The 17,861-nt window shown below is 54.9% G+C and overlaps 1 protein-coding gene across 1 annotated transcript; it reads right to left on the bottom strand.

Moving 5' to 3' along the window:
- Positions 1-7,110: 7,110 nt before the first annotated feature.
- Positions 7,111-13,753, bottom strand: LOC128073159 (glutamine synthetase). The gene is made up of 7 exons (XM_052667675.1): positions 13,740-13,753; positions 13,454-13,629; positions 12,892-13,053; positions 11,632-11,778; positions 10,724-10,851; positions 9,073-9,272; positions 7,111-8,942 (listed from the first exon to the last, which is right to left on the bottom strand). The coding sequence occupies exons 2-7, from the start codon at positions 13,617-13,619 to the stop codon at positions 8,621-8,623; spliced, it is 1,125 nt and encodes a 374-aa protein (XP_052523635.1). The 5' UTR covers positions 13,620-13,629; positions 13,740-13,753; the 3' UTR covers positions 7,111-8,620.
- Between the last annotated feature and the right edge of the window lie 4,108 nt (positions 13,754-17,861).

Genomic DNA, 17,861 nt, shown 5'->3' with positions numbered 1-17,861 from the left:
ATTTATACTCCTTGTTTGCAGGAAAGTATTTTTAAGCATTGTGAGGTCACTTGCTCAAGGTCATAAAGAGCACTAAAGGGATTCCTGTGCTAAGAGCTGAACAAAGGCATCCTGGCTCCAGCCATGCGCTTGCTGCACAGCTACAGCACTGCAAGACAGCGCTGTGCATCCCAACAAACACAGGAGCTCTTATGAGGCAGTCAGCAGCAACGCCATGGTGCTGATCCTTTCCCAGACCACAGTTTAGCAATCTATAAAACATAACGAGATGGGGATAATCCAATATGTGAGTCCTTCAATGCCATGGCACCCGCTGTTTCCCTGTACGTGGCATGGCAGTGCTCAGTCCAGGAGAGATTTGCTCAATGCATGTTTGCATTCCTACCTCCCTGCTCATCCACACGTGCCCTGGAGTCACCCGTGTTATCTAATTGCCTGCAGGGTCACCAGCACTGAGACTCAGAGCAGGTGGAAAAAAGGCAGTGATGTTTGATAAGCTGCAAAAGATCCCCTTCCCTGCTATTTTGGACCATTGTTTTGCTTGAAGTTGTTTTGGAGGCTTTGTTCTGCTGGTGGGAATTCTTCACTTCCTCTTCGTTCTGTCTATTCCCCCTATCCTCTTTTTTTCCACTATTAAAAGGGACAGTCTAACAAGAAAGAAAGAAGGAAAATTAAATGTCAATCCCAGCTTTAGATTCAAACTTTCCTTTCATGTGTCATCACATTCCACCAACATTAAGAAACACGAAATTTCTTGATAAAGCATGCAGCAAAAAGCTGCCGCACCCATTGGCACCCGAGCTGTGCCCACAGCACCGGCCTGTCACCGGCCCTGGGAGAGAGGCCAGGCACAGAGCGTGCCCACAAAGCAGTCAGCTGCAATTCTCATGCTACGTATGTACGTGTGCAGAAGGCTTCGTGGATAAATCATGGGCATTTTCCTGTGGCTTACATTTGTTCTTCTCTACCTGCTGTCCTACAGCTGTGCACAGCGATGCTGCACCTGACCATGCCTCAGCTTCCCCCACTTCAGGCCATTGCCTCCCCAGCTTGGCAGTGACTGACGCCAGCTTTCCTGATGCGAGTGCTCCTGGGTGAGGCAGTAGCATGTTATCTCTGGGTCGATTTGTAGCTTGCAACGTCACCATCATGTGCTGCATCACTTCATGGTGCACAACTGCTGGGGAAATGGAGCAATCCCGGGCTCATGGCCTCTCTCCTGCTACAAAGAGACAAGAAGCCTTCTCCACCATCACTCTTGCTCTTCCAATTCTCTCATCTATCCTACCAGGCAAGCAGCTGGGAGCAACCCTTAGCATCCCAAAACATCAGGCTGCATGACTGCTGTGACTGAGGAAGAGCGAAAGCAGAAAGGGTGCAACCCAGGGAGTTGGCTATCGCATTTCTTAAGCTTCCTTTGGGCTAAAACTATTCCATTTGAAGAGAAAACCCCTGGAGGGCTCATTTCTGATATGAATATTGTATGTACCGCTCATAATTTCTTTTTTTACAGATGTACTCCCATAGAGAAGCCACATATTAATGATTTATTGTAATTAGGTTTATACACCTTTCTAAATCACTAAAGCCCTGCCTTGCTCAGTACCTGGCTGCTTCTCTGCCAGTTCCCCGGCCAGCAGAGCATGTCACCCGATAGTAACACAACAACAATTACTCCTTTGTGTTGGGCTGACACCTTTCATCGGTTCACACAGTGTTTAGCATTGCTCTGCCACACTTCCCACACACCCTCCCTCTCTGCTGGCATGAAACACAGCCGTGCTCCTGCAATCCACCAGACAGCTTCCCCAAGGCCACACGGTGGCATTTCAGCTAGGTGTCCCACTGTTGGCACACAAAGCTCTAAGATCTGGATGTCCCAGGGCTCTTCAGCAGCCCCTGGCTACTGCTGAATTCACATCTGGATGTCCCCAGGAAACTCAGAGCCTCAAAGTCCACTCCTGGGGTTATGGAGAAGAGCGGTGAGCAATGGGAGCAACCTGCCGAGCAGAGCCAGGAGGCACCAACCCTCAGAGGCTCCATGAGGAGGCCAGGAAGCAGCTTTGGGCTCCATCTCTGCACCGTTCAGCGCTCATATCCTGAGCCAGGACTCCAGGAATCAATCAAAGAAGAGGAAAAACAAACAACTAGGGGGCTGTAACAGCAATGTCATCCCATTACCCTCATACTGTACACCCGATCAAGGAATAATTTGGCTGAGGCATCTCCGCCAGAGAAACAAAACCACCCTGCACTAAGAGACAAAAACATCCTGGCAAATGCTTCGGCAGTTTGCTTCTGCTGCTCATCCCTGTCACTGCTAACATGCACGCCTGCTTTTTAGTCCAACTTTGGCAGGCTTCTGCTTCAACCACCGGTTCTTGTTCTGCCCTTCCCTGACATCAAACAGCCCTCCAGTGCTGAGTAATTTCTCCCTGTGGTAGCACTTAGGCACTAAAATCAAGCCATCTCTCTATTTCTCTGATAAACCAAACAATTTGAGCCCTTCAGGTCTCCTCCCATAAAGCATTATTCCAGCCCCCACGTTATTGTGCTGGTTTTTGTCTATGCCAGCCCACGTACTGCTGTTTGTGTATCGATGGAAATCCGCAGGAGCAGCCTCCCCCATGCAGACACACACAGGGCTGAGGCATTGATGTTTGTCCCCAGGTGCACACAGATACGTGCAAGCCCTTGAGCTCGCATGATGACATTTATGCCTCCTTGTTAGGGACCAGATGAGCATCCATAGGCAACACCAGATGCTCTTGGCCTGCTTTGCTTTCCTAATTTAATCCCCACCTCTGCAGGAAAAAGGCAATTCAGGGCCACCTCCCCTAAAACATCTCCTCCCACTTAATTTCATCCCAAAGCCAAAGAAAATTAGGGGATAGAGCAAGCCCCCAGCTGAGCCACTGCAAGCCCATGACACAGTTGGCACCTGCCCCTGTTACATGGGTGTTATTGCTTTAATTGCTTAACACCTATCCAACACCTGGCTAACCTGCTAGAAAATCCTTAGAGAGCAGCAAGGCATCAATTATTATTACTATAATTCTAAGGTCACTGCTGGGATTTCTGATCTCCTTCACTGGAAGAGCCTGTGCTGCTCACTGTGGGGGGAAATCAGGAGGTGGGACGTCTGTCCTCCCTTCCCCACGGTGTCAGTATCACAGCTCAGGCAGAGGGACTGCAGTCTGCCTGTGAGCTCTGGGGGCAGGGGGACTCACTCACCTGCTCTGCAATCCCAGCAGGATCCAGTCTGAGAAGAAGTCCAATTAAAATTTAGGGCTGGATTTGCATATTCTTTTTGCATTTCTCTTCTCATTGTAAAACTGTTTGTATTCGTGTTCCCTACAGGCAGACCAGTACCCACACGCTTGCCATTCCTGAGCAGGCAGTGGCTTCAATAGCAGTGGGATCCCCAGCTACACCCAATCACCACCTGAGCAGCAAGGCACCTGGACCTTATGGTTGACATCATGTCTCCTTTCCCATCACTGCCTGGTTCTTCATTCCTCCTTCCCTGTTACAGCAGGGCAGCCCAGATAGCTGGCAGAGCACTCACCATCATCACACCCAGCAGTACCCAGCTTTTCCCAGGCTCTTCGCACTCTACTGCCCTTCCTGCTGCCCCACCGTGGGCTCCGCATTGTGGCTTATCAGCCACTCCTGTGCAAAGTCCACCATCTCACCTGCTGCAGATCTTTTGCCTAAAAGCACTACATTCCCCTCCCAGAAAGAGTTGAGGAGTCATCCCACATTGCTGACTGCTAAGGAGATAACTTGCAGCAGGGTCAGTGGTGCTATCTAGGCTGACCATAGCTGCCAGGAGCGATCCCAGCACCTCTCAGCAGCCTCCAGTGAGGATTAATTTAACCAATCCCCATATCCCCCTTCTAGATGATAAAAGCTGTGGGATGGACCTTGCAGTAGGTAGCACAGACAAGATGTTACTAAGAAATCCCCCAACTCTTCCCATAACCCAGCATGAGGGGCCTGAGGAAAGAAGAGCAAACACTGGGGTGATGGCAGCCCCCAAATCAAGAGTATGAGGTGGAGACACCCTACAGCCCCTACACTCCTTCCCAGGCTCAGGCTGGGGGACATCAGCAGTGCAGTTCTGTTAGCCCAGAAGCCTTCCAGACCCAGGCACACACTATAAGTCATCTCAGCCCAAACCTCCCTCTGCCAGGGCTGTCCCACACAAGATTTTTCCCTTCCATCATCATTAATTTGAGTTTCCGGGAGCTCAGAGGCCAGTGCTATGATGTCAGCAGGCTTGTCACAAGCAGGTGAGTCACCTCTGCCAAACCTGCCCCAACCTGAGCACCACTGATTAGTGCCTCCAGGGCCTGTCCCAGCACTGCCCCACCTCAGCACAGCGCTGATGGAAGCTCTGCTCGTGCTGGAAGCACACACTGAGCATCTCCTGCCAACTGGTGGCACTAGTGAGGTTGGCGAAGTCCGCAGCCCGTCTTTACCAAGCCATCAGGTGGTGCTTCTGCAGCCAGCAGCTTCGTGGCTCTTTCACTGGGTTATTTGGGAATAACAAAGCCCTTGCACTGGGGAATGCAAGAAGAGGGACCTTGGCAGAAGGACACATCAGGCATCACACATCTTGGGCGATAAACCACCGGACCCTTGGCTCAGGACCAGGAGGGAAGGATGTGGTGTGCCTGGTTCAACACGGCCAGGACCACAGTGACAGCACAGGCTGTGAGTGTGTGGATGAGGTGGCAACACCCCAGGCACACTGTGAGCATATGCCCAGGATTAAGCCCTGCAGAAGAGAGCCATCTGAGAGCAGCCTTTGCAGCAGGGCAGCCCCCAAACTGATTTCAGCATTCTCCCTGGAGCTCTCTTACAGGTCAGCTGCTGCCAGACCTGCTAACATCTTTCTTTCTCGCTTTCCCTGAACCACCACCTCATTGCTGCATTTTTCACTCCTTCCTGGTTTCCCATGAGCTGAGGCTCAGATGGGTTTAAGGCAAGCCTAATTTTCCCACTCACTGCTCTGTTTCCCAGCAGCATCCATCACCCCTGCAGAAAGGGATGTTTTAAACCCAACCTTACCTACAGCTATTTTTATCACGTCCTCTTCAAACCCGTGCACGGCCAGAGAACTTCTCTGGAGAGGACACATGTAGTATCCCAGGTCCTCACATGGATGTCACCAGGAAGAACTGACCCCATGCTGTAGCTGCCCTGATGCTCAGCCCTCCAGCTTACCCTTCTCCCACTGGGGCACAGCAAGGACACCACAGCTGTAGGGCAGGGTCTCGCCAGCCAGGACCCCAGCCCTCTGCTCCCAAGCACAGCAGACCAGAGATTACAGAAGACTCCAACCAAACATCCAGACCATCAGTAAAACTCCCTGCAATGCTACCGGTCTGAGCTAAAACAGAGCCCCAGGCCCACGAGTGAGGGCACAGCTGAGGCTGCTCAGGGTCGTCACAGCCCATCACTGCCAATTCCTAACACTCTGCAGCCCCCAGCCTGCTGCTCACAGGGGACTGTGACAGCTCGTCCAGCTCTATTGTGCTGTTACTGTGACTAGGGGGGTGCTGGGTTCCTAAGGAGGTGTCAGAGGAGACAGATTTGCTTCAGGATGAGCACAGGACCAGGGCTGAGCATCCCCAGATGAGCCTCTCCCTGCGTCTCCCTTACAGCTGCGTTCCAATGGCGGAGAGCTGCTGGTGCTGAGCTGCAATCCCTGCAGCTGAGCGCCTCTGAGATCAAAGATGCTCTCATACAAAACCAAAACGTTATTGCTGGCTTTTAAAGGCCAGGCTGAAGTTCTGAAGGAATGAAGTTCCATTTTCCAGAGATTTTATTTTAATTTGAAACCGTTTAAATGCTTATTGAGATAAAGAGAGCCAAGCAGATTGTGTGGGCTGGGAGAAGGGGAAGGGGAAAAAAAAAGAGGTTATTACTGACTTCAGTTCAAGCCTTTTTTCCACCTCGAGCTCCCCACTTCTGCCCAGCAGCTTTCAGTAGTGCCATTGTTAGCATCAGAATTGCAATCCTAGTGTCCTCTAATAATAATTTAAAAAAACATATCCCAAAGACCTTGGCTGAAACCGGTGTAACACACTGGGAGGGATGGAAAGAGCTCTGGGGCACAGGAAGCTGCGGGACGAGCCGGTGTCCCCGGGGGTGCGGGAATAAAGCTCAGATGTGTTTTGTTTCCCCGCTGCCGGGTGGGAATGGCGCTGTGGGGCCGGGGCTGGTCCTGGGGCCGCGCTCGTTGCCGTTCGCTTCAGAGCCTGCTGAGGGCAGCAAAGGCCCGGCTGAGCTCCGCACCCGGAGGAACCCGCAGCGCTCCCCGCGCAGGATGCGGCCCCGGCAGGGGGAAGATCTCGGGGTGCCCCTTTGGGACAGCGCTAGGTGAAGGTGCCCCAAGGCAAAGCCGGGCCTCCTGGCTGTACCCCCGCCTAGCAGCCCTTCCTGCGCTGGGATTCGCGTGGGGCTCCCTCACTGCTGCCAGTCATCATGGTGCCCTGCTATGATGTGAGCATAGGGATGGCGATGCTGCCAGCCCGCTGCCGCTTCCGGCCCGGACCCGATCCGTCCCCAGCATCTGCTCTGCCAACTGAGCCCCACAACCCTCCTCCTACAGCAGCCAAATTGTTAGAAAAGTTCTTGAGAGCAGGTTCCCATGTCCTTGTTTCCCCTGCGGTGCTGGCCCTGTGGGTGGAAATCTTCCTGCTTTAAGGGGGAAAAAAAATTTAAAAAATCATAAAATATGGTTTCTGACCCATTTTGACCCCAAAAAGCACAAGCAAGATCTACATTCTGGCATAGGACAGCCAGCAGCATCCAAGCACGCAGAAACCACAGCATCCCCTGTGGGCAGCACGCAGGGCTGGGAACAGCCCCTGTGGCCCTGGGAGTCTCTGGAGCCTCCTTGTCCTCCCCAAATGGCTCCAGTGGGGGAGAATTATAGGATAAGACCAGGAACGGACACAAAGGGATGGACGCACCCCACCCGGTGCTGTGCCAGAGCCATCTGTATGTTGGCAATGCAGATTTCCATGCTTCTCCAGATTTAGTGGCACAGCGCTGTACTCAAAACCGCTTGTACAGAGAAAGGAACATGAGTGTTCCTGCTCCAGATTTAGCTCTTTATTGATTTTCCAGCTGCAGGCAGCAGTCACTGTCCCAGTGCTCACATCACCCATTAAAGACATCATAGAAATGAGAGGAAAACAAGGCAGAGTTGTGGTTTGGATGAAGAGCATTAAAAATACTGAATGGCAATTTCTGGGAGGAAAACACATCCCTGTTAGTGTGGGGAGGAGCAGGCTGCATTTACTGAATGGCTCAGAGACACCATGGGCTCCTGGCTACACACAGATCTGGGGCACAACAGCATCTCCATCTCCCACTGCCATCTCTCCCACTCCTCTGGCAGTGCTGTGACCAGCAGGAGGGAGCTGGGATCTGTAGATTGGGCTCATCGCTTCACAGGAAAAGGCAAAACAAGATTCAATATCCTTCTGATAGCACTAGGGCAGATGTGAGACCATCCATCCCCAAAGCAAGTACCCCATCCTCTCTGGGTAACTGCTGCCAGTGGCCATGCAGCTGTCCCAGCCCAGGACCAGCCCGTGCCACCCAACAGGGGATCCTGCAGTTGCAGAACAGGCACTGTTGTGCACCACTCCCTTCACTTGCACCCACGTTCTGTCCACGGTCATCTGGAGTGACACTGAAGCGTTTTGCTCAGAAATCCACGGCCTCCAGGATCACAGACACCAACACCGCATCCCGGGGATCAGCAGAGCATCCATCACTCGAGCTGCCGAGGGGCATCGTGCTGGGGGTGCAGTGGGGGCATCGCTCAGCCCCATGGCTCAGCCCCAAGTGTTCCCAAGGGCTGTTCCCCACCTGCTGTGTGCAGTGCTGACTCAGCAGCTCAGTGCAAACACCCGCCAGCTGCTGCCCCGGCCACTGTTTGCTCAGGCTGTGCTGCTCTGTTTGCCTTGTGGGGATCACGATGGAGGGAGATGAGCTTTGGGATGCGGCAAATGGGGCAGCACAGCCCCTGCAGCAGCTAAAACTGCCCCAGGGCTCCTCCAGCATCTCAGCTCCTGCGCTGCCTGGTCCCAGCAGCATCAACCCCTCGGCAAGACTCGAACTGAATCCTGCATGGAGCTCTTGGAGGTACAGAAAAATGCACCTGTAGCAGGATAACACAGCTGCCACGCAGCCAGGAAAATTCTTTATTATCATTTCCTTGCAACAGAGACACTGGGGAAAAAAAAAAAAAAAAAAAAAAAAAAAGCACACACCCTGCCCAGGTGCAAACAGCAGCAGCTGCAGCTTCCATGTAGGAATCTATGTACATCACAGTGTAAAGTCCATCAGAAGAAAAAAAATTCAATCCAAGCTTAAAAAAAAACCAACAACCTCCCCAGGTGTGACCTAAAACCAGGAACCAGAAAAAGTGGCTGAGAAAATAGGTTGGGCCCCTCCCTCTTACTATAAAATATATAGGATTTCTAAGGCAACGTTTCACAAAACCAGAAGCGAGTTTTCCTAAAGAGTCTGAGCTCACAGCTGAGAGCACGGGCACGATCAGCGTCAACACAAAACCCTCACCCATCCCACGGCCTCAGTGCTCTGCATACTCCTTGGTCTCCACCCCGGTCTCGTTGAGCACCGTGGTCCTCATGATGGCCTCCGTGACCGCATAGGGGTCGCAGTTGGCCGCCGGCCGCCTGTCTTCAAAGTAGCCAAAGCCGTCCTGGCCCACCTGGCGTGGGATGCGGATGCTGGCTCCACGGTTGGCCACGCCAGCAGAGAACTCGAAGATGTTGGAGGTCTCGTGGTGGCCGGTGAGGCGCCGGGAGTTGTCCCTGCCGCCCCGCGGGTCGTAGACACAGATGTGGTAGTCGTGCCGCTTGCTCAGCTTCTCGATGGCGGCTTCGATGTGTCTACGGGGGATGGATGGGGTCAGGTTTGGCACAGGGATATGCTCGAGCCACCGCATGTGACAAGTGGCTTTTAAAATCAGATGCTCAGCGCATTGCCCCAACCCTCCTGGCTGCAGCCCCAAGGACTCACTTGAGGCCTCCCTCCTTCCGCATCTCCTCGGTGCTGTAGTTGGTGTGGCACCCGGCCCCGTTCCAGTTGCCGGTCATCGGTTTGGGGTCCAGAGTGGCCACGACCCCAAAGTCCTCACAGACACGGTGGAGGATGAAGCGAGCCATCCAGAGGTGGTCACCCATCTCGATGCCCTCGCATGGGCCTACCTGGAATTCCCACTGCAAGGGAAAAAGAATGTGTGCGGGGGGGTCATGTTGGTGCCACCTGATGGGGCAGCTCCTGTCTGCCAGCCTCAGCAACAGCTGGCAGCGTGGGGAATGGCTGAGCTCTGTAGACCACAGTGCAATCCATTGGGTACTGGAACTGTGCAGTGCGTGAAAAGTTCCAGCACTGCCTCACCTGAACTGCGGACAGAATGGGAAGTTTTCTGACTGAAGTCAATTATCTCGAGGTCCTACAAATAAGGATCGTAAGACAGCAGCCCCTTGAGCTCCCAAGGCCCACAGCAGACTATGATTCCTGATCCTCCCCTGGAATGGGACGCCTCAGGGTCAGCTTCTTCAGGTTCCTTGCCGACCAACACTGAAGAAGAGAAGCCCTTTTGGGACAGATCTCATCATCCACTGAGAGCTGAGGAAAGGGTAGGTGAGAAATGAACCAGGGGAAGAAGGTCCTGAGCATGCAGCTGAGGGTTGAGGAATATCCCCTCCAATATCCTGCAGCGTTTCATTGAACTTGGCCATTCTCAAGCCTTTAAGTTGTGGTATTCAACTGTAACAAATTCTACTGAAGCACTGAATCGTAGAATCACAGAATGGTTTCGGTTGGAAAGGGACCTTAAAGATCATCCACTTACAGCCCCCTGCAGTGGGCCGGGTGCCCCCAAGCAGATCAGGCTGCCCAGGGCCCCCCAGCCTGGCCTTGAGCACCTCCAGGAATGGGGCACCCACAGCTTCTCTGAGCAATCGCTGCCTTCAACTGGCTAATGATTAAGTGCTGATGAAGCGCTTTAAGACTCATGCAACCTAACCTTGTGATTTATCATAAAAGCATTAATAAACCCTAAATTGCTGCTAAAACCAGAGTTGTGCAAAAAAAAATCTACCCAGGACAGCATGGGATTGAAGACGTCCCTACATCTTCAGGCGTCCTTCCTGGGACAGGGTTGCACCACTCACGGTGACTAAGCAGCAGTGACACATCCACCACCACTGGCAGGGCACAGCTGGATCACAGCGTGCTGAGAGCAGCCGAGGGGACACTGATCATGTCAGGGCAAGCAACAGGTTCGTTACGCTTGTAATGTCCTGCCTCAACCCCCTGCCAACAAGGCCCTGCTTATCAGTGGGAGGCTCCAATTGCCACTACCCAGCCTGGCCACATGCATAAAGCAATCAGGGACCACCTTGAGATAACACCTCAACTACTCAAATCCCCTCCAGCCATGTGTGCTGCAGGAGGGTCCTCAGGACCAAGGGCAGGATGTGGGCACCCACAGCTTCGTTTGCTGCCATCCTGGCTGGCACTGATGCTGCAGGATTAAGCCAGCAACACATGTTCACCACTGGAGACCCAACAGCAGAGAATCCTCCAAGGGGAGATGGGAGACAATGCATCTGGGGGAAGCAGACCCAGAGCATCCTCATGGTCAGCACCTCCAAGCACCCACCTGGGAGGGCATCACCTCGGCGTTGGTGCCGCAGATCTTCACGCCCGCATAGAGGCAAGCCTTGTAGTGGGACTCCACGATGTCACGTCCGTACACCTTATCTGCTCCAACCCCACAGTAATAAGGGCCTGGGGAGGAGGCAGAAGGCATCAGGTAAATAAAGCACTGGGGAGGAAATCCCACCAACTTGGCAACGGAGAATTGTGTTGGTCACAGAGAATTTACAGGAATCAAACGGCGCTGCCCTCCACAGTGCATCGGAGCTCAGACCCAAAATCCAGAGCCCAGTGGTGGTGCAACCTCAGCCTTATCTATGCAGCTCAACTGGACTGGCAATGCATGGGAAGGCGACCAAGAGATAAGCAGAGCTGGGCTGGATGTGCCCGGCGGCACCACCCCGGCTCCCTGAGCACTTCAGGCTCCAGACATTGTTCTGACAACAGCCGGCATTGTTCGTGCCTAGAAGAGTCAGCAGGCTGTGGTTTCACAGGGTTCTTCCTCATTCAGCCTGCCAGGGGAAGATCTCCTCCCCGCCTGGGGGAAGGGAGATGTTGCAAACAGCCCGTCCCTGTGCAGGGCTGGGTAAGGCGGGTTGGGAAACCCCCGGCTCCCTCTAGGAGGTGCTTGGGCTCATGCACCCAGCCGGTCCTTTCACCAACAGCCGTGGGGAGATTTTTCCAGCCGAGTTCTCCAGCCCTTGACAAACAAGTCGTGCAGCCAAGAGCTGTTTGTGCAATGGGGTCCGGCTCATGTGAGCCAGGGGGCAGCGGTGAAACAGTTCCAGACCTCCTCCCACCCAGCACAGAGAAGCACTGGCGATGGGATGGGGCTGGGATGGGGATGCCTGCTGTAGGATTGCATTCCCTATGGGCTGAGCATTTGGTTTGGGGCCTCAGGAAGGCACTTACCCTGTGGGCCGGGGAAGCCGTTGTCGGGCCAGCCGTAGGGGTGGCCATTGACACCCAGCAGCGTGTACTCCTGCTCCATCCCGAACCAGGGGTGGCTGTCCTTCACCAGGTCCATCACCTTCTTGCAGGTGTGCCTCAGGTTGGTCTCTGTGAGCAGTGGTTGCAGTCAGACCCGGTCGCCCTCAGCCCTCTCAGTCCCAGCCACCTCCAAGTTCTTCCCACAGAAGCCCCAAGGAGAGCAGTGAGCGAATTCCCCTTCATGCAGCACTTTCTACTCACTGGGTTCCTCCCTGCAGAGCCACTGCACGGCCACAGACTCAGGAGGTTTCATTAAATCACTCCCTAAACCACAACCTCCGGTCATAGAATCATAGAACAATTAGGGCTGAAAAAGACCTCTAAGATCACCATGTCCAGCTATGATTGTCCTCGTCTTCCTCTCGCACATGAAGACAGCAAGGACATCTGCCAGCCCTGTCCCACAGGCACCTGGCACAGCGGGGAACAGGGTCTGCCCATCTCCCATTATGTCTTTGCTCCCATCCTCAGCCCCAGTTTAGTCCTCCTCATCCCCATAGCTCCAGGGCTGTGGGAGCAGGACAGTAAGACACAGAGGTACTTAATGGGGCCCAAATCCAACTCTAGCACTCGAGGCCATGCTTAAAGCTGCCTCCAAGCACAGATCTCAACCAAAACCCTTCCTCCAAGGCTCCCCTCCTCCAGCTGCACCTTTATCAGATGGACAGACAAACGGACTGCCGGGACTGCAGACTTCTGCCCTCGCCGATAAGTCCTCGTGCTTGCAGAAGGACACCCCGTGCCTGACTGCGCCGCGCCAGCTCCTGCCTGCAGCTCCCTTCCTGCAGCCATCCACCAGCAGAGCGACTCTTCCTGCTGTTTCCACCCCTGAGTGCTCTGAGCACCACTTCCCATCTGCGGTTCCCTCTTATTTACAAGACGGAGTGCTGGTGCTCTGCACAGCCCCGCAGGGCTGGGTGCGCTCAGGATCAGTCCCCAGCTCACCCTTCTGCCCGAGGGACATCAACCTCCTTGCTGATCTCCTGCTTGTTGCAGCACCTCCAAAACACATCCACGCATGCACCTGTGGCACCTGCATTTCAGAGCCTTAGGCCAAGTGCTCAGTGCAATTCCACAAACAGTAGCACCGGTGCTTGCAGTCCCCTTGGAGAGAGGCACTGCAAATTATCCCCAGGGCGACAGGCATTAAGAATTATTAACAACACCAACACCGATGCTCACCTGCAGGTTTCCTGTTGTACTTCAGCACTTCGCACAGCACCAGCTTGTTGGGGTCCAGGCAGAAGGGGTCCCTGAACATGCAGACAGGCACCAGGAACATGTCGCTGTTGGAGCCCTCTGCCTGCGCTGTGCTGGAGCCATCGAAATTCCACTCGGGCACATCTGCGGGGTGGGAGAAGGGCAGAGAGAGGGCTGGAGTTGAAAAAGAGATATCTCACATGTGGGGTGTGTGAAGGGCTGCTGGATTAGACCCAGAGTTGGGCACCCAGGAGGATGTGGGCGCACAGGACCAGCTCGCAGTGTGCCATGAACCAGTGCAGCTCCCCTTCCCACCCAGCACCAATGACAGCTTGCAGGCTGGGCACCCTGCAGCCGGATATTTACATTACCGCTGTATAGAACAGCCCTGTGCAACAGCTGCACCGGGTATCGCCAGCACCGCACAACCAGCACAGGTGAACGACACCTCCCAGTGCCCAAAGCACCTCAACGCTTCATCACGGCCACGCTCAGCGCCCACCCACCACACCAACAGCCAGCGGAGGAGAGGAGGCGGTGTTACCTTCGATGCTCTTGGGCTCCTTATCGAGGGTCCTGCTCTTGCAGCGCACGCCCTCACCGCTGCCGTCGATCCAGACGTAGGTGACCTGCACCAGCCCGCCCTGGGGCAGCCTCATGTACTGCTCCCGCACCAGCTTGTTCAGCCTGGAGCTGTGTGACACCGACATGGCGACGACCCTGCGGGAGCGGAGCGTCGCATCACCCCTTTGCCTCTTTTCCCCCCTCCTCGATCCCCCCGAAAGCAGCCGCCCCCCGGACCCTCCAGCGTCCCCCCGCGGGATTCGAACCCGCGGCCCGCCGCTCACCGACCCAACGCTGCCCGCGGCCGCGGCCGCCGCCCTTTATAGGCGGGGGGGGCGGTGCGGAGGGGGCTCCGCCCCGGGGCGGTGGGACGGTGTGGGGCTGCCGCTTCCTGCCGATACTGAGCCCCGCGGGGACGGTTGCTGCCGGGTTTGTTATTTGTTGAAGCGTTACTCAGCGCAACGGCAAGCGTCAAAATATCGCCGTTGCAAAATCGTGGGATCAGGGAATACCCCGAGTCCGTGGGGCTCCCAGGGATCACGGCGCCCTGCACAGCACCACCCAAACGCACACCTCGTGTCTGAGAGCAGCGTTGGTGAGGGGCTGCCATGAGAGGCTGTAGAACTGCCTCGAAGCCTCCTTTCTGCCTTCTCTGCTCTGTCCCGAACAAACCTCAGGACCTCAGCCATTCCTCACACTGTGCCCTCCAGACCCTTCCCCATCTTGTTGCCCACCTTCTAGATCCCATTTAACTCTCGTTTATCACCCCCTCCTGCTGCTGTGGGTTCAAACCCACCTGGGCGGTGTGCAGCCACCCATGAGAGCAGAGCTGTGCTGAGGGCTGCAGGAGGCTGAGCACAGGGCTGCTGCTTCCCCTCAGCCCTGCACTGAGCTCCAGTCCAACATTTCATGTTTTCAAGCACTGCAGTGTCATTGAGACCTTTAAAATGAAACCCATCCTCACGTAGCAACGCCGCCCCAATTTGGGGTTAACTGCAAGAACTGAGCAAACAGGTGTGAACTGCAGCAGACCATTTCAGTATAGTGGCAACTTTGAAAGCCCACTTTCAATCACATTGGTTAAACAGGCCGTGCTGCCTTTTTGCTTTGCCATAGACACAGCATCACAGAGTCACCAGTTACCCAAGCAGGCCGCTCTGAACCACACCAGTGGGTGCAAGCACAACACGAGCAGCCAGCATGGGCAGCTCCCAGTACTGTTATTTTCCGGGGGTGAAGGGGGGGAGGGGAGTTTCAAAGGTCCCAGCTGTCAGGGCTGGGTGAGCACTCACACCTCCCTTGTTTTCCACTTTTCAAAATATTTTAAAACATGCCCAGGCTCCCAGGCAGCTCAGAGCCTTGTTACCTGGCCAGGTCTGCAGGGCAAAGTCATGTTTTCTGCTGCCTGACTCACCCCACGAGTGCCTTTGTGCAAAACAGCGAACTGCCTCCATGCCATCGGGGCAGGTGAAAAACCCTTTGGCAGCAAAACCCCTCTGCAGCCACCCACAGCTCAGGTTTTCTTCTGGAGGTGTTTTGCTCCCTCAGCCAGATCAACAACCGGGAAGAAAGACAAAAGCATCTGAGATTGCACAAGCACCAGGAAATGAGATTGATGGGCACGGAGGCAAGACATAATTAGCAATTTGGGTCCCCGGGTTGTGACATCAATGGCACCTGGACGTCACCTGGGAGGAGGTCAGCACCCAGGATGTGCCCAAGGGCAGCTGAGCAGCGGTGGCAGAGGGTGTGGGGCTCCCTGGGGTTCCCCCTCCACACCAGGGGTCGTTCAGGGGCTCCTATTGCAGGACACCCTCAAAGCACGCAGCTCCAGACAGCCACCCCCCCCTCCCCGGGGTGTTTTGGGGACGTGTCCATAAACGTGTCTGCAGGGCCCAGCATTTCCTCGTTCCTTGCTGGGAGCAGGAAGGCAGCCCAGGAGGAAGTGTGCACCTGGAGGTACAAGCAGGAGGGTGCCCAGAGGCGTTCCTGCACAGCTGCCCTGGTCGTGTCCCTGTCCTTTAGGCTGATGCAGGGCTGGTGCTGAGCTTCCACGGCTCCATGGGGAGAGGATGGAGAGCCCACAGCCTCAGGAAAACATCACAAAACAGCCCCAGGGATGGTCAGTGCTGGGCATCAGCCCTGCAGTGCTGAATGGGTCTCTTGGCAGGAGCGATGCCTTCATGTGAGCTGAGCAGTGCCAGGGCTCAGCCGAGATCTGCAGTGCTTTGGCTTCTCGACATCCTACAAAAGCTCTGATTTCACCTCCTGAATGCGTCCAGAAATGCGCCATGTGTGCACACACAGCGGGCTCAGAAAGATGGAGGAACAGCACAGAGTGCAGGCTGCACTGATGAGCAGTAATAACGATGTGGTTCAGGGAGGGAAGCTTATTTTTGGAGAGCTGGAAGTGCCGTGCACCAAAATACCCCAAGTGGGAAGACAGAACAAACAGCAGTTAATCCCTTACCTGGTCAAAGCCCAGCAGGAGGGCAAACAGGGCGCGTTTATGGCCGCTTCAGGGATGGCTCCAGCCTGCAAGCGTGGCGTCCTATCCCTGCCCCAAGCACCACTAGCAGGGCAACTCACCAAATATCTGATGCCACGTTGCTAATTAGCATCCAAAGCCTGCTAGGGCGTTCTGTGAGGTATTGCTGCCATACAGTGTGGAACACCTGGTTGTTTGGTTCACGCTGTTCCACTTTGCATCAAGTCTTACTTCACCACGGTCTAATTCCAGCCATTTCCATAGCATGAACTCTACGGTACACCATTCCAACTGCATCCTTGAGCCTCTGGAACCACATTTCCCCCTGCAGGTGACGAGCTCTTTGCAAACAGCCGTCTCCCGCCTGCGACAGGCACAGCAAACATTAACCAGCGCCCGGGACGCGTCACCCACCCAAGGTCAGCAGGACAGAGCGGCGGAGGCAGCAGCAGGGATGTCCTTGTGTCTGCAAATGGATGCAGATTAAACCTCTGGAGGCTGTTTTGGGGGGGATCTCTCCAGCTGTGGGGCTGCAGGAGGAGCAGAGCTGGGTGCTGGATGAGCCGTCGCTCCTCAGAGTGGCTGCGATGCTGGGCTGAGCTCCGGCTCAGTGGGCATCTGAGGCTCCATGCTGAGTTCCAGCCTCCCAGCACAAGGTTTGGTGTGAGGCTGCAGCCGGCACCCCCCATAACTCAGCCCAAGGCTGAAATGCTTCCAGGTGTTATCTCCCTGACTTTGAGGCTTTATCAGCCCAGGCATTTCCCAGCCTTGCCAAGATACACCAAAGGTATTATTAAAGCCTTAGCAAATTTTCCAGGTTGAAAGAACACCAGGAACACGACACGCTTCATCGAGAATGGGTTAAATGCATGCAAGCCGGAGTGACTTTGGACAAGGGATCTCTCACTGCTCGTCCCTTCCCCAGCACAAGCTGGATGTTGAGGGGAGTGCTGGGCTCCTGGGGCTGCAGCTTTGTCCGTGGGTTGGTTCCCCCCAGGCACAGTGCAGCACTGAGGTGTCAGGATGGAGAATTTGGGCTTTATCCAAAGTTACTCTCCAGGAGTCAGGGGCTTTGCCCTGGACACCGATTGCTGTGAATGAAACCCCAAAAACATCACCTGCAGCCCCAGGTGAGAGCGTTCCCTCCATCTGGTCGGGATCTGGCCATTCTGCAGAGCACTTGCTGTGCTGTCCCCTGCCCAACCTGCTTGATGGGGAGATTAGAGCAAAGGCAAAGAGCAGTTTCAGCGTGGGGGAGCCCAGCACAAACACCATAAAGAGATCAGAGGGCAGGGGGCTGGGGGGCATGCGGGGATTTTCCTGCACACCTCTCAGGAAGGGTCAGTTTTCCAGAGGTAAAGAAACCTAAGAGGGATGCTGCAAAGAGGTGATGCAGGCATTCCTGTGCCATAATTTGCAGGGGATGCTGCTGGGGGGCGGCAGGATGCAGCTCACGTGGGTCAGGTCAGTGCAGGAGGTTTTAGCAGGGCTGACCTGGTGGTGAAGGTGGGGTGGGAGCACAGTGGGCCAGGAGGTGTTGGCTCAGAGGTGAATCTGTGCTTCCCTCCGATGCGTGCTCACTTCTACACCGTTCCCACAAAACAGCTGATCTGACAGTTTGCCTTCACAGTTGAAATACATTTAAGCAACGCAAATCTCCTTACGCTTGGATGTTTGCACCCAAACCACTTTCTCCTCATTCGAGTAGCAGTTACACCTTCCCCTCTACGCCTATCCATCCGCACGTCATCCTGTCCATCCATCGCACCAGAGCACACGCAGGCAGCCCACAGTCCCGCTGAGCATCACCCCAGTGGCCACCATCCCCACTCCCAGCCTGAGCCCTGCTCTGCAGCCCTGAGTCCTGCGCGACCTGGGACCCCGCAGAGCCCCCAGCCCC

The sequence above is a fragment of the Tympanuchus pallidicinctus genome, unplaced genomic scaffold, assembly GCF_026119805.1.
Source record: "Tympanuchus pallidicinctus isolate F22 unplaced genomic scaffold, pur_lepc_1.0 scaffold8, whole genome shotgun sequence".
NCBI classification, from domain to species: Eukaryota; Metazoa; Chordata; class Aves; order Galliformes; family Phasianidae; genus Tympanuchus; species Tympanuchus pallidicinctus.
The sequence above is the reverse complement of the archived record's forward strand: the minus strand, read 5'-3'. Positions and strand labels throughout refer to the sequence as shown.